Consider the following 16,726-nt stretch of genomic DNA (forward strand, 5'->3'; position numbering starts at 1 on the left):
TTTGAAAAGGTTTTTATCCTTTGTTGAGCACGTACGGAGAACTCCACTTTACGTCCAAAATGCCATTCCATTTCCCAAGTTATTTATTTTATGATAGATGAGGTTTGTGTTTTATCAGTTTCAAATCTATTTATATGATTAATTTTAAAATACTAATGTACTAAAAATAAATGTACTTTAAATATCGTTGTTTTTATTTTTCATGGATAAAATTCCATTTCTTTTATCACTTTATCGGGAATTATTATTTCATTTTTACATCAAGTTAACACACATCCATCCATAGTGCGAGTGTGATTTGTTAGAAGTCATTAGTGAAGCAGTGAGTGAATGGGCAAACATGTTTGTATTTGTCATTTCGCATATAGCATGGATGTTGAACTAAAGTTTATCTGTAGTGTAACTATTGTGTACTGTACTGGTAAATGTGAGCAAACAAAATAAAATACAACTGAACTGAGGTCTGTGGCACGGTGTCGACTGGTTAGCACGTCCGTCTCACATGCAGTTCAGAGGTCGTGGGTTCGATCCCGGCTCCGGCCTCCCTGTGTGGAGTTTGCATGTTCTCCCCGTGCCTGTGTGGGTTTTCTCCGGGTACTCCGGTTTCCACTCACATTCCAAAAACATGCATGGTAAGTTGATTGGACTCTAAATTGCCCCTAGGTGTGATTGTGAGTGCGGATGTTTGTCTTTGTGTGCCCTGCGATTGGCTGGCAACCAATTCAGGGTGTCCTCCGCTTACTGCCCAAAGACAGCTGGGATAGGCTCCAGCACGCCCCGCGACCCTTGTGAGGATAAACGGTATAGATAATGGATGGATGGGTGGATGGATGAACTGAGGTCAGGGGTTGGAAATTGAATACGGGCTCTGACTCTAGCCTTCCCGTGGTCCGTCTATCCGCCTATGAAGGACGCCCATTTTGTAGGCGATAAACGATAGACAATACAACTTTATTTATACAGCGCGTTTCACAACAGCTACAATGCACTTTACATACAAGAAAAAATAGCAATAATATAACAAGTGAAAGTAATAAATTAACACAAAATACTATATACAATAGACACCGGAAAACAGCAGAAAAGTGTCAGTCTCACTTTGAATCAAAAGCCAAAGTATAGAAATGTGTCTTCAAACGGGTTTTAAAAATGGACAGAGAGGGTGCTTGCCTAACATTTAATGGAAGGTCATTCCAATGGGAAGGACTGGCAACAGAAAAAGCCTAATCCCCTCTGAGGCACCGCTTAGTCCTCGGCACCTCGAGCAGCGCCTGGTCCGGAGACCTGAGGCTCCGGGAAGGTTCTTAGGAGTGGAGGAGCTCGAAGAGGTACCGCCGCCATTTTAAGACTTATAAACAAATAGAAGCATCTTAAAATGAACCCTACAATGCACTGGGAGTGAATGAGGCCAGAATTGATGTTATGTGCCCCATCTTCCGAGCTCCAGTTAGGCGAGCAGCAGCATTTTGGACCAACTGGAGACGCTTGAGGATTGGCCGACTCCAAAATGAACTGCATTACAGTAATCTAGCAGAGATGTAATAAAGGCATGTATGACTGTTTCTAAGTGCTGATGAGAAAGGAGGGGCTTTACCTTAGCCAGCCGTCTTAAGATGAAAGAAGCTGGACCTTACAACAGTGCTTATTTGCTGGTCCAATTTAAAATCAGTAGTCCAATTTAAAACCCAACTTTCAGACTGTTGGCTTTAGATATGAAGCCAGGGGGCCCAGGTCAACAAGGTGGAATGTAGAAGAGCCACTGGGACTGAACACCATAACTTCTGTTTTCTTTTTGTTGAAATTTAAGAAATTTAGTGACGTCCAAGCTTTGATGTCCTCTATACAGGACAAAAGGTGTCCTTAGGCGAAAGTGCCCTTTTTTGCTCAGCAGGACATAGATTTGACAGTCATCCGCATAGCAGTGGGAGGATACACAGTGTATTCAAAGGATGGAACCCAGGGGCAGCAAATACAACGAGAACAGCAAGGGATCCAAAATAGAACCCTGTGGAACACCATACAGTACGATAGAGGGGCAGAGCAGGACTCAGAAGAACCTATGCTTACACAAAAAGTACTGCCAGCCAAATAGGATCTAAACCACTCTAGAGCGCTTCCACTAATGCCCACTTGGTGCTGCAAACGAGCCAAAAGAATACCGTGGTCCATCATATGAAATGCTGCAGTCATATCCAACAAAACAAGTCATACATGGTTTCCGGTGTCATTTGCCAGGAGGATATCTAAAACACGTAACAGGGCTGGCTGGCTCTGTGCTATGCATCATCTTGAGGCCTGTCTGGAAAACCTCCATGACGCTGTGTTCATCCAAGAAAGATTTTAACTGAGTGCACCACTTTTTCCCGAATTTTAGAAATAAAAGGCAGCCTGGAAATGGGTCTAAAATTTGACAGCACACCTTGATCAAGGCCAGGTTCCTTAATAAAGCAGGGGTTGCACTATAGCATGTTTAAAATGTTGGGGGACTACACCAGAAGACAGGCTGCCATTGATAATGGCCAATACTGATTCACCAATACTTGGGAGAACCTCCTTAAAGTGGAAATTAACCCAAACATATTTTTTTCAAGAATATGTTCCCAGCAGGCCCACTAGTTGATAGACGGCATTCTGATTAATATTGCGTTTGTGGAATAAAAGTTAATCCACTTGTTTTTAGCCATCTCTGGGGGCGGCCATTTTGTCACTTCTGTCGAGTGAAAAAAACATCCCAACTACTCAGGGCTCAGGTAACGACCAATCACGGCTGACCCTGCAGTTTGAGACACTTAATTGGGCCCTTCCCCAACTTGACCAGGAATTTCAAATTGATTTTTTGCTAGTCCAGTTGCATGAGAAGCACAGTCAGTCTAGCAAAGTGTGGTAGCAATGTGCTACACAAAAGCCTGAAAAAGAAGCAGTGAAATAAGTGAACAAAGTTATACAGTAGCAGAATAATGACAAGATGTTGTGCAACACTAACATAACCAGTTAGCCATTGAAGTCATGAGTGTGGCTGTTACGGTCTTGTTCCTTTATGGTCACATCTCATACATACAGTATGTGAGCAAAAATGAACATACTGGATGCTGTTTGACAGTGTTTTTATTGATTATCAAGCAGGGCCATCACTTAACTTTGATCAAATACAGAATGTTTTTATAGATGGTCATTCTTGTGTATAATACACTTTTCCCCTTGAATCATCCTCCCTTCATGGTAGGATAATACCACAGATTTTATGCCCTCATTTTTGATATCACAAACCAAAACATCAGCAGTGCTTGCTGATTGTCTTTTCTGTGTTGATTGATTAAACAAAAGAACACAAGTTACCCTGAATATTTTAAGCAAGCACAATGATGAATTAATATCCATGCAATTATGGTTGTTGTGGCACTTACACTGAATTACATTCTTCGCTGTCATCATGATTGTAAACAACTAGGGGTGTTCCGATCGAGTTTTTATGCGGTGGATTCCGATGCGATTATCCATGAGTAAGATTGGTAGATACCGATTAAAATACCAATCACTTGGATTAGCTGCATGTTCTTCAATTTTAGAGATGCTAACAATTATTTTAATAATCAATTAATCTGTCAGTTATTTGGTCACTCGATGAATCAGATTAGAAAAATACATTCTACCCAAATTTCCATATATATATATATATATATATATATATATATATATATATATATATATATATATATATATATATATATATATATATATATATACTGTATATAAAATAACAACCAATAGCTATAAAATGGCAACCCATGGTTAAATTTGTATTATGGAAGCTTTTATGGATCAAATTTAAAAACCATAAATGAAAATATCTCAAAAACCTGATGTGCTAGAAAAAGTAAATACATTTTTTTACATCAGCTCCAAAAATACATCAAGGGATATATAAAGCCGTCCCTAATTCAGTTACTGGCTTGATCTGTAACATGTCATAAAATATGGGAACTGATCATTGTTGTCCCAAGTAAAAGCAGATGTTTGCAAATGACTTATTTGGATCAAATACAAAGATAATCAATATGCTTCATTGAGAACGACAGAGGGATGAGAATTTACTGTTGAGAGGTGTTTAGATTTTTTGTAAAAAGAAGAACATTTACAGAGGATGGGACACCTTTAAGGAGACTTGGATGTGAGTGTTTTTTTTGTGATCAGCAATGAAAGGCATTGATTGACAAATGCGATCACACAATACGATCGCAACACCACTATAAACTACAGTATCTTATTTTCTTAACAATAACAAATATGTCCATTTCAATCTTGACATGCTTCCCCAACCATTATTTTTCGCATATCCGAATATATGAGATTTCAAACAAGTTCAAAATAAAATTTTGTATGTGAATATTTTAGAAAGAAAATCTGCATATGCTACCTGCAAGTCTTTAGCTTTCAATTGTTGGCAAATGTTCATATTGAACATATTTAACCCTTGACATTTTGGCTCTGTACATGACAACAGCGCTGATCATGCCAACAACTGCTAGAAGACATCCAGCGATGAATATGAGGTTCAGATTCAAAATCATCACTACAGAGAAAAAGAGACACCATTTTTAAACTGAGAAACAAAGTCAGGTGTGCTGTTGGGAAAATAAAGTCATACTTCATATCATCCTACCTGGGCGTCCATCACTCTCTGCTGATCTCGTAAGGCGCAGTGGTCCTTGAGAAACAAAATGGTTGGCACTCTGGATGCCAGCCTCTCTCTTTACATGATGGTGTTTATCATCTGTCCAGATGCTCTTGTTGCAACCACGTGAGCACCTGGTGTTGGGGTTCCCTGCCTCACACATCAAGACTGAACAGCTGATGTACACCTGAATAAATGAACAAAGCAGTACTTGTGGCTTAACCATTGAAGTAGTTATAGAGCCCTCACTTAGCTAGCGAACGAACAAGATAGATAGATAGATAGATAGATAGATAGATAGATAGATAGATAGATAGATAGATAGATAGATAGATAGATAGATAGATAGATAGATAGATAGATAGATAGATAGATAGATAGATAGATAGATAGATAGATAGATAGATAGATAGATAGATAGATAGATAGATAGATACTTACACGTTCATGCAATCCAATGAACTGGAAGACCTCCATGCTGAACCTGAATTCATGTCCATGAGCAGGGGTGTAGATCTGAACCGTTGGATCCACTGCGCATCTAATCAGAGCACATAAAAGGATGATGCAATGTCTAGGAACCCGCATGCATTCCACTGGACAGTATATCACAAATTTGATATTTTATTTCTACTTGGCACTGTATATAATTTAGTTGAGTAATGTTCAAGCACCATTGTCAATGCCAGAAGTAAAGCCTGACTTGCACTGGCAACCCGGACTACCAAAGAGTTGTAAACTTACCCATTTTCAATGATAGAGTAGGTTGGCCTAAAGTTGGGGTTGTCATATGGAGCAGCTCTGCATGATTCCACAAAAAGTTCAGTGTTGTTGGTCAAAGAGGAGGCCTCAATCTTCATGTAAACCCTGCTTCCTAGTTTATAGTCCAGAGGGTATGAGGTTGGACTAATCATGATTTGGAATTGGTCATTTGGGTAGAACTCAAACTGGTAGGTGAACATGCCGAAGCCCTTTTCCCAAATTACGATATTCTCTCTGTGTGCAATGAAACTCTGGGTAACATTTCCTCGTTTGGGGTACTGGCAGTGGAAGCCTACTTCCAGCCTGTGTGTCCTGGTGATGATGTGTTGAGGGTTGTCCACTGTAATTATTTCATTCTTGAAAATGAGATTTTCATCATCCTCCTGCAGAGCAAAATGTTACTGGTTCAGTTCTTAAATCATAGCCAAGGTTCACCAGAGCAACATAGGATGAAATTAAATACAGTAACAGTACCTCCAGCTGAGTGCCACAAGAGTGAAGGGGGATGACAGCAACTACATGTGTGCTGTTGGAGTGTCTTTTGAGACTGCATTCAATGTTGCAGGAATCAATGAGACGTAGGTGATCCAAATGGACCCATTGGAGTGACGCTTTCTCAACTACCACCGTCATACTGGACTCATCGCAGGTCACCTTAGCGTGAACTGAAAAGGACAGATATGCTTTTAACCACTTTTTTCATACACTTTGAGCTGAAAATTGCAGGCATGTTTTTTGTTCCTTCAATAAATTACTTTCAAAACTAACTGCCGGAACTAATTCCTGACTCACCATTCTCCTTCTGAACGTCAAGCAGAACACACCTCATTTCAGATTGATAGACTAATCGATTGGACCTGCACAGAATTGGTGGACCCATTATTATGATGAATAAAGAAAAATGTCCAGAAAGAGTCATTTACTTTTAATGCATCGATAGAACTTTGCTAAACAGTATTGCTATTGAAAAGATGGTTCTTACGTTTACTGGTGGAACTGGGGGGGGGGGGGGGGCAGAGGGGCACTGCCCAGAAATATGCTTGGACCCCCCATGCCCCAGACCAGATAATTGACTTTTAGTTATTTTCCAAATTTTCCTCGTAGGGAACATAATGATTTTTTATCATCATTTTCAAAAGAATTTTTGGTGTTTGTAAAAAGATATCCTTGCCTCCCCATGGCCCCCCCAAGGAAAAAAAATCCTAGCTCCGCCAGTGCTTACATTTGGCCAAATAAGGCACGTAAATGTCTACTTAAAGCGGAAGTCAACCCAAACATATATTTTTTCAAGAATATGTTCCCAGCAGGCCCACTAGTTGAATTCTGCATTCTGATTACTTTTGCATTTGTGAAATATAAATTAAGCATCAAAATGCACTCGTTTTTAGACATCTCTGGGGGCGGTGATTTTGTCTTCTGTTGACTGAAAATGACATCACAACCGCTCACAACGACCAATCACGGCTGACCTGTTTTCTGAATCTGAGCCGTGATTGGTCGTTATGAGCAGTTGCGATGTCATTTTCGGTCAACAGAAGACAAAATCACCGCCCCCGGAGATGGCTAAAAACGAGTGCATTAACACTTATTCCACAAATGCAATATTTATCAGAATGCCCTGTTTCCACTATAGTGGGCTTGAATAGAGCATATTCTTGAAAAAAAATGTTTGCGTTGACTTCCTCCTAACACCACAATATTCAAGTGGTGATGATAAAATGACCATTTCACTCTACCTTCTTAGTGTGCGCGGTTACTTACCCAGGAAAACTGGTTGAGTAAACGTGATGATATATGTCATATGAAGGTTTGGTTGTGGTTGTAGCAGACCTGCTGAATATATAAAGCGCTTAAGAATTGCTTTTCCTTTTTCTTGCTAATTTAAAAGAAGTTTCAAAGACTGACCTTGATGTGACTGATTCAACAGCGAAGCAGAGTGGAAAATGTCTACCATCATCGCCAGGTCTGGGCATCCACCTTATGACGAACTCATCATGTGTTGTTCTGTGCTTATTCATATTCTTTGGCCCACTCATAATGATGTCATGTAACCTGGATCATTCAAAAAAAGAAAACAAAACGATGTTTTCATCGGTAACTATGCTCAATACAGCGGCACGGTGGTCGACTGGTTAGCACGTCCGCCTCACAGTTCAGAGGTCGTGGGTTCGATCCCGGCTCCGGCCTCCCTGTGTGGAGTTTGCATGTTCTCCCCGTGCCTGCGTGGGTTTTCTCCGGGCACTCCGGTTTCCTCCCACATTCCAAAAACATGCATGGTAAGTTGATTGGATACTCTAAATTGCCCCTAGGTGTGATTGTGAGTGCGGATGTTTGTCTCTGTGTGCCCTGCGATTGGCTGGCAACCAGTTCAGGGTGTCCCCCGCCTACTGCCCAAAGACAGCTGGGATAGGCTCCAGCACGCCCCGCGACCCTTGTGAGGAGAAGCGGTACAGATAATGGATGGAACTATGCTCAATACAGAAATATATGTATCTATTGCAGTTCAATTGGTATGTGCTTATGAATACAATAATGCAACTACAGTATACTATAAAGTATTCACAGATCTCGCTTGAATACATAAATGCACATCTTTAAATAACTGTGATTTGTTGCAGCACATTTAGCATGGAGTATGTACCATGGAGTATCTCTTGACTGCATGCTATTGGCCTGCTGGTGTGGCTCATGTAGTGTCCCTATGTCAACATCTGGCAGCATCTGTATCTGCTTGAACAATAACACTATGACACTGTCACGATCTGCGTTGTTGTTGTTGTTGACCTTTTGTATTCTGTTTGTGTCTGATCAGATTAGTTTTGTTTCATGTAATCTGGAGTTTGATGTATTCCTGTTCCCCTTTTACTTCCCAGTTTTTGTGCACTCTTTCTCAGGTCGTTTTCTAATGTCACGTATCATGTTGCCCGTTGTCTCTGCCGGTGAATCTATCTGATGCATTATTATCATTATCATTATTGTTCCTTGCATTTCTTTGTTCACTTTCTGTCGCAATTTTTGAACTTTGTCAATACTTATTCTTTCTTTATTCAGCATCATTAGTTTTATTTTCCTTTTTTGTAAATGCCATTTGTGAGAGTACTCTACATTCCTGTTTTGCCTCACCTCCTTCCCTGCGCTTATGTCCACCGCGACATAACCCCAACCGATACAGTTGATTTTCACTTACTCTGCATACACGGCTTTTGCTTTGACTCTGATCTCCACTTCTTTATTGACCTCTGCATAAATTCGTTGTCCATTCTGGGGTGTTGGATATAAGAGCCTCGGTATGTAATGTCCCTCTTGACAGGAAGGAACAGGAGGGTCCACTGAAAGCCAGGAAGAAATTGATTTCATGTTGATGATGATGTTGTAAGGCTAAGTATCTGATATTCTGGTCAATGTGCTGTGGTATAGTACAGCATATTGCATATTCCCTATAGAGTAGGCCTGTTACATTGTTCATTGCCAGAGCTAAAATATAATCAAATGATCAAAAACATGTATCTCTATGTAGTCAAGTGATTCATTTACCATGGTCATATATTTTCATAGTACAATAAGACCATGCTTACCCAGTAATGAGAATTGCAAAGGTAGTTTGCTGAGAGATGGACTTGGGGTATATGGGTGGATTGCAATGGGGCTAAAATGCTGTGTGCTATGATGCCGCCGCCACAGGGTTGTTGTTGGTCGAGTGGTTGCAGTTTTCTTTTGCCTTGTAACGGGAGATGGTGTTGTTGCACGTCCTGTAGTCTCCTGATTCCACCACCACCAGGTGGACGGTACTGTTGTAGTTCTCCACCATGCCCATGGGGGTGGCGCTGATGTAGTCGGAGAGTCCGTCGGAGGCCAAAGTCGACTAGTTGTCGTTTGTTGTCGCCACCCCGGGTGTCCTGTTGTAGATTTCCCCCATGACCAGGTAGGAGGTGCGCCAGTCGTAGTCGTAGTTTGACTTTGCCACCATGGGTCTGGAGTTGTTGTGGGCCATCGTGACCATGGGTGTGCTGTTGAAGGTGTCCACCACCACCAGGTGGACGGTACTGTTGTAGTTCTCCACCATGCCCATGGGGGTGGCGCTGATGTAGTCGGAGAGTCCGTAGGAGGCCAAAGTCGACTAGTTGTCGTTTGATGTCGCCACCACGGGTGTCCTGTTGTAGATTTCCACCACGACCAGGTAGGAGGTGCGCCCGTCGTAGGTGTAGTTTGACTTTGCCACCATGGGTCTGGAGTTGTTGTGGGCCATCGTGACCATGGGTGCGCTGTTGTAGGTGTCCACCACCACCAGGTGGACGGTGCTGTTGTAGTTGTCGAGCCTGTAGGAGGTGCTCTTTTATTCGTTGCAGTTTGACTTTGCCACCATGGGTCTGGGGTTGTTGTGGGCCATTGTGACCAATGGTGTGTTGTTGTAGGTTTCCACTGCCACTTGGTGGGTGGAGAAGTGGACCAGTACCAGGAATATGGGTTGACTGCTTGCCTCTTTCTCCTGGCTATCAGTGGAGACTTGAAGGAATGGGAGCCATCGCTGTAGGATAGTGTGATGGGCTGTTGTGGAAAGTCCTCCACCACCAACTCAAATCCATAAACTCTGGGATCATTTAAGGCGTAGTTGTAGTGCAAAGTGCAAGAGTCCTGGCATATTTTGAAAACAATTGATCAATTAAAGTTAAAAAAGGACATTTTTATTCCATGCTGTAATCAGACAAACCTGATCCAGAAAAAAGCCTACAGGCTTACTGCACCAGCCGCATTCTGTATTCAATTTTTTTCCATATCTGCATCGCACTTGGTCACCAGCATCAGCATCAAAGGCCATTACCTTGTATGCTCGTGGGCAGTTTTGAGGAACTCTTAAGAAAAGAATAATTTGAGTTTTTCCTTTCATGCCTTATCATTTTTTCACATTGAAAATTATTGCAGCATGGATTACTTTCATTTCATAAGGGTACGATGGCCGACAGAGGCAAACGCGCTGCAAATGGCCAAACGCCGCAAACAAAGGAATGCTGAGGGGGAAAAAAAAGAAAAAGACAAACACACATGCAAATTAAAAAACACAGAAATGTAAAACACACTAACTGAAAAACAACAGCAAGAAAAAATATGATGCAAGTTCACGCCACTAAATGCAAGTTTGCCAGGCCACAATAGGCACAATATGGTCCAGCTGCAGCCACAAATGGGCGTTCCCGATTTTGACGGAAACGCCCCGTTCTGAGAACGGGAACGCCCCCTCACTTCAAGGCCGACGTCACTCTGGCAGGAAAACGCCTGTTCTCCAGTATTAAGTTTTCAAAACGCCTGCGTTTTTTAGATACAGTTCACGTGTTGAGAGTTAGTGAACTTCTATAGCGTTTTAGCTTCACCATATGATGCCCAAAGCGTTTCAGAAAAGCAACTTTAAAAAACGTTTAATGTGTATGCATAGAGGAGGCATGTTGTCATCTGGACCCTGGCTTAATAATGCACACGCATGTCCTTCATGTTATGTTTTTAATAAAACATAGAAAATATTCGTGTGTTGCTGCAGCTTTTATTGAAGATGGCCGCAACATTCGTCTTGGTTCCATACACTGCCGCTGCTTCTACTACAGATAGTAGGTTACTTTAGCATAGACAGCCCCCTGGTGGAATAGCTGTACTCACTAAATAATTTCTAATCAGCACACTCCAAACATTTAATTTGGAACGTGGTTTACAGTCAACTACGTGTGAATTGGATAACATTGCATTCCTAAGAAAGACAATGTCTTTTTTTTTTTTAATGTTTGATTTAAAAATGATGAATGGGACGTTGTGAAGTCGCGAGGACCCACTGCGCGTCCCTCACCCTGTGTCTTGTCTGGAACACTCCGCTGTAACTGGATCCTTCTCATTGGTCAACAAAACGCGTACAGGAACGCCCAGTGAGCATTCTTGTATCCTTACAGGAACGCCCCGGCCGAAGCCGGACCCTTCTCACTATAGGAGGCACCGCAGGACTAGTCCTGAGAGACCAGATTCTCTGGAAAGACCTGGGCGGGATTGCTTGTTTAGTAGCTCCTGTAATTAACCATATTTTGGAGAACATAAAAGATACGTTTTACTTCATGTCTTTTTAACACATGGATGTTATATTTTACAATTTTATAATGGAGCAGCATAGTTACGTGGCTTGAACCGTGCTTGTTTAGAAAAGATTGTACGATATCTAATTAACACAAGACATACAGTAAGTAAAATTACACGATAGTCAAAGGCTGGTGGTGGTGAATACAGGGTGGCCCCCGAAAAAAACGGGCCCTGAAAGAAGATCTGGATTTGGAAATTTGATCTATATTTTTTAAGAAGAAAAGGCCAATGAGTATAAAGTTTTAATGTGATGTTCTAAACACAATAAACTAGATATACTTCAAGTTGTATTTGATTCCATGATTGAAAAAAAGAAATAAAGAATAAATCATGATACTCTTGAAAGTTGGGACACTTTTTTTGGGGTCACCATGTAGAACACAGGTGTCAAACTCAAGGGCCCAGGGCCAGATTCGGCCGGTTTAGTGGCGTGTAGTTGCATCATTATTTTCTTGCCGTCATTTTTTAGTTAGTGTGTTGGATTTCCACAGGGTATCTCTCTCTCTCTCTCTCTCTCTCTCTCTCTCTCTCTCTCTCTCTCTCTCTCTCTCTCTCTCTCTCTCTCTCTCTCTCTCTCTCTCTCTATATATATATATATATATATATATATATATATATATATATTAGGGCTGTCAAAATTAAAGCATTAACTATGGAGATTAATTAAAATTTCATAACGCACTAAAAAAAATTAACTCAGTTAACTCTGCTGACCCAGCTGTCTTTGGGCAGTAGGCGGGGACACCCTGAATTGGTTGCCAGCCAATCGCAGGGCACACAAAGACAAACATCCGCACTCACAATCACACCTAGGGGCAATTTTAGAGAGTCCAATCAACTTACCATGCATGTTTTTGGACCGGAGTACCCGGAGAAAACCCACGCAGGCACGGGGAGAACATGCAAACTCCACACAGGGAGGCCGGAGCCGAACCCACGACCTCTGAACTGTGAGGAGGACGTGCTAACCAGTCGACCACCGTGCCGCCATATTTATATATATATATATATATATATATATATATATATATATATATATATATATATATATATATATATATATATATATATATATATATATATATATATATATATATATATATATATATATATATATATATATATATATATATATATATATATATATATATATATATATATATATATATATATATATATATATATAGGGGTTGCAGCATTCCTGTGTGCAGCGTTCGGCCGTTTGCAACGCATTTGCCCACGTCAGCCAGCATACAGACACATAAGCAAATCATATTCTTTGTAACAAATAGTAGAATATATGTCTTTTTTTTAAATGTAAGGTTAAAATAAATATTTCACCATATTACATTTCATTGAAATTGTATTAGTGTAGCTTTTCACAGAAAATCAAGAACAGTTATGTGGCTCTCACAATCATGGTATTTATTTTGCACCCTACGGTAGGGCTGTGCAATTAATCGAAATTCAATTACGATTTCGATTATTACAATCCACGATTACAAAATAGGCATAATTCTAAAAAAAATTATTACTAATACTAATTTGGAGTTCTTTTGAGGCATGCGCACATGAGTTACTCCGTTGCGCCGCCCTCTGCAAGCTAGCTAGCTAGCCAGCCAGCCAGCCCGCACCCCGCAAGTCACACTGCACACGCTCCCGCTCAGCGTTTTAATAGAGTAACAGATCTAAAAATGTCACAAGACCCGCCACAGGAACGACTTGTAAACAAGCAAGGCAAGGCAAATCGCTTATTTGGTTTACATTTTGGATTTGCCGTGGAAGACGGCGAGCAAAGACGTATAAAATGAAAGTTGTCTCTGCATCCACCGGCAACACAACGAATCTATTCAACCATCGTTTGGTTTACGATGAGGTTATGATACAGCAAAGCAAGAAAACACAGAGTTAGATTTGGCGTCATTTATAACGCAAATCTCAGTCGTAGAAACACTGTAACCCCCACCCATCAACATCGGAGAGACAAAAAGATAACGGAATCCAATGCCCGGACAAGGCTTCCAATTGTTTAGGGCACAGACTCCACTTCGCAATCGGCACGAGGGATTTATTTTAAATAACATATCTTATGCAAATATACACTACTTTTACTAGTACAAAAATAGCAACCATGCTAAACATTATTAACTGTGATTTAAGTTAAATTTCTTGTGTAGTCTATAATATGAAGTCACATATTTTTGTTCATTTTTGTTTCAAATTGCTTCAAATGCAATTTGCAAACATATTATTGGTCATTATATTGTAATACAGTTTATATATGGCCTACTGTCATCTAGAAGTATTGTATAGATTACGTACTAGTATGTAACAGTCAACATTTAAATTAGTTTGACCCAATCAGCATATTAAATTTATAATTTATCAGAAGCAAATTACTTTAACTTTGTTTACTATGTGTAAATATCACTTTAAATACGAAACAAAAAAGGCTCCAGACAAAGGTCTAAATGTATAGATGAATAGCATGTCTGTTATTCTGCCAAAATTGGCATTTTATTCCAAGCAGTTTGCTACTTTGGCAATTTATAAGTGCATAGCAAGTTAACTCGTTTGTTTATACAAGGAAACCATACTTTAATTTATACATTTGCACTTTAATTTTTTTTTTTTTAAGAATTACTTTAATAAATGTTGTTGGGTCTAAAATGAACTTAAATTATTATAGCGTTTCAAAGAATTTTGTCTTGATATTTTTTACATGTTTAAACCTGTTCTTGTTTTGTAGCAAAAAAATAAATAATCGTTTGAATAATCGTGATTTCAATTATTACCAAAATAATCGTGATTAATATTTTTTTTCATAATCGAGCAGCCCTACCCTATGGGCAGTTCCTTCCTTAAACAGTAATTAGAGTGTTTGTTTCTCTGGTTTTTACCGAACAAAAGGTAGCATGCCAGTAGCTGGTGATTTGTTTGGCTCTCTTGTGTCAGATCTTGTACCCAAATCCACAGTGGTCAGTGTTCTCCGAAATTTGACGCGGTTCCTTATTGGAGTCCAGCAACAGCTAAATTCCCTGGAAGATATGGAAACAGAAGTCTTGAATTATTGATACAGTACTCTACTTAATTTGCAGGGAATAACACAGTATGAGCGAGTACTGAAAATGTTTTTATGAGAGACAAAGGTTGCAGATTTTAAATGGCCACAATAAAGAAAAATCTTACCGGATAGAGAAAGGTTTGTTGGATGGGACACGTCTTGTGATCACTGTTTCTGCTTCACACCATTGGCTGGTATATTTCGGTGAATTGGTGCTGTTGTCAAGTACAACTCTGTGCCTATTGACTTCATATCCGCAGTTACCTTGGTAACAATGCATGTTTACAGATTGGTGACACCCATCGAAGGTTGCCTTGGTGCTAATGTTGACCTGTGAAAAATGATTAAAATTGTTTGACACAATTTGTTTTATGACAGAGTTTAAGAAAATGAGTCGACCCCCGCATACATGTGGTTTAGCACCTGGGGTTTTGAATTATTGCCATATTTTCCCCCATTTTTTATTTCACAACATTTGAAAATATTTTAAAATATTTTTTTAATATATGTATTTATCTATATTCTTTTTTTGGTCCACCGGGTTGTTTTCCCTATTTTTTTCCAATGCATTTCAATGGACGTCAATTTTACGCGGATTTTGCTATTCACTGGCAGACCCATGCAGTCCCGATTTTGACTGGAGTGTTTTGTTGAATCTTTCCATTAAGTGTTTGTCACTGTTGTTTACAGGTGATACATAATGTATAAGGTGATGTGACAACATTCACCAATAAGTACAGTATAGAGGATATGTCTGTGGGATAAATGAAATGCAATCACTAAAAAACACACACAATACAACAATGATGAATGTGTATGACAAATATTTGTCTCATACCATGGGGAAATGCCATAATCCTTGATGATCAAATAATTACATTCAACCACTCACTGTAAATGTTCCATCAGAGTTTTTTCCACCGATGAAGGTGCTGCGTCCTCCAAAATATTGTGATGCAGACACCAATGAGATCAGGAGAAGCTGCAACAGGAGCACTGATGTGGAAACCATGATGCCCCAAACTCAAGCTGGCTCTGAACTACCTCCTATTTATACACGCAACTTCAGACCTCCCAGAGAAAGAACATGGTACAAGAAATTCACAGGTATGTCCAGTATGCTTGATAACAATGGGCTAAAACTGGTTTCAGTGAGCAAGCAAACAGGGTTTGTTCAATCCTTTGCGGACTATATTGCAATTACAACTAAATGCGCAGTTAAAAAAAAAATATGTAGAGATGCATATCAGCGAAACTGTAATTAATTTGCGAAGCACATGTTATGGACCTCGATATGGAACATGTCTTGAAATTACGTATGTTTTGCAATATAAAATGTAATTGGATTTCGCCTGTAATCAGTCATTATTCCACCGTATTGAGTGACAATGAGTCATCTACGTTGAGGTCCTAAGCTTTTTGTTTGTGATTATCTCGAAGCAGATCTCGATTTGTCGCATTGAAATTCCATTAAATGTGTACCTTTACATTTTGCTTCAGTATTTTTGTTGTACAGATGTTTAAAGCAAACCAAATAGTAGCTCATTATCAGGGTGTTGTACAGTGTAGCCTAGTATTAAAACTACCTATCCATTATTAATAAATGTAATTGCAAAGTAAAGGCCAATGTTTGTGACGTATTCATAAAGCCGCGGATATTAAGACTACACTTAAATGCATTGCGTTCTTGAGAGTTATTTAAGTTCTCTTTCAATCCATACTGTACAAACAAATAAAGAGCCTGGTTTACTTTGTTTTGATAGAATAAGCATCAACTATGCGAAGTTTGTAATGGAAACAAAGCGGAGAAGAAAAGACGAGTTACTACGCATCTGGCTAAAATGACAATGAATAGGGCAGGGCCTGTGAGAAATATACTGCCGGTAAAACAAAAATATTTGAAAATTGTTTCAATTGTATTGAATTCTATTCAATATATCTTGAAGGAAATTATACGCATCAAATTAAGATAATGATTTTTATTTTGCACATTAAATATTGGTAATGTTTAGGTCATTTATTTTATTAACTTTGTACAACTTTATTGTATTAAAAAAGTTTATTGCTCTACTTCCCTTGTCCAAAACTACATGAGTGACATATTTGTAAATGGTAAA

General features: G+C 39.6%; 1 protein-coding gene across 3 annotated transcripts; it reads right to left on the bottom strand.

Annotated features, from left to right (window-relative positions):
- Nucleotides 1-3,690: 3,690 nt before the first annotated feature.
- LOC147150549 (ZP domain-containing protein-like) lies at nt 3,691-15,649 on the bottom strand. 3 transcript variants are annotated; one of them, XM_086026206.1, is made up of 14 exons: nt 15,502-15,649; nt 14,735-14,940; nt 14,446-14,583; nt 10,143-10,284; nt 9,010-10,066; nt 8,622-8,763; nt 7,340-7,486; nt 7,196-7,264; nt 6,227-6,291; nt 5,909-6,099; nt 5,417-5,817; nt 5,114-5,213; nt 4,661-4,859; nt 3,691-4,570 (listed from the first exon to the last, which is right to left on the bottom strand). In XM_086026206.1, the coding sequence occupies exons 1-14, from the start codon at nt 15,619-15,621 to the stop codon at nt 4,425-4,427; spliced, it is 3,123 nt and encodes a 1,040-aa protein (XP_085882332.1). In that variant the 5' UTR covers nt 15,622-15,649; the 3' UTR covers nt 3,691-4,424. The 3 variants fall into 3 exon arrangements, with proteins under 3 accessions (XP_085882332.1, XP_085882331.1, XP_085882333.1); XM_086026205.1 differs by having other exon boundaries at nt 7,196-7,267; XM_086026207.1 differs by lacking the exons at nt 8,622-8,763; nt 9,010-10,066; nt 10,143-10,284; ... (1 more) ...; nt 14,735-14,940; nt 15,502-15,649 and adding an exon at nt 7,585-8,600 and having other exon boundaries at nt 7,196-7,267.
- Nucleotides 15,650-16,726: the final 1,077 nt, after the last annotated feature.

The sequence above is a fragment of the Filicampus tigris genome, chromosome 3 (assembly GCF_054856515.1).
Source record: "Filicampus tigris isolate MCC_2025a chromosome 3, RoL_Ftig_1.0, whole genome shotgun sequence".
NCBI classification, from domain to species: domain Eukaryota; kingdom Metazoa; phylum Chordata; class Actinopteri; order Syngnathiformes; family Syngnathidae; genus Filicampus; species Filicampus tigris.

Excerpts from the sequence above, each read along its gene's own strand:
- LOC147150549 (XM_086026205.1), bottom strand. The coding sequence starts at position 15,621 with ATGGTTTCCACATCAGTGCTCCTGTTGCAGCTTCTCCTGATCTCATTG. Across the intron at positions 10,285-14,445 it reads GGCATGCTACCTTTTGTTCG|AGTTCCTCAAAACTGCCCAC; the intron begins GTAAAAACCAGA and ends TCTTTTCTTAAG. Across the intron at positions 7,268-7,339 it reads GTTGAATCAGTCACATCAAG|CAGGTCTGCTACAACCACAA; the intron begins GTCAGTCTTTGA and ends TTATATATTCAG.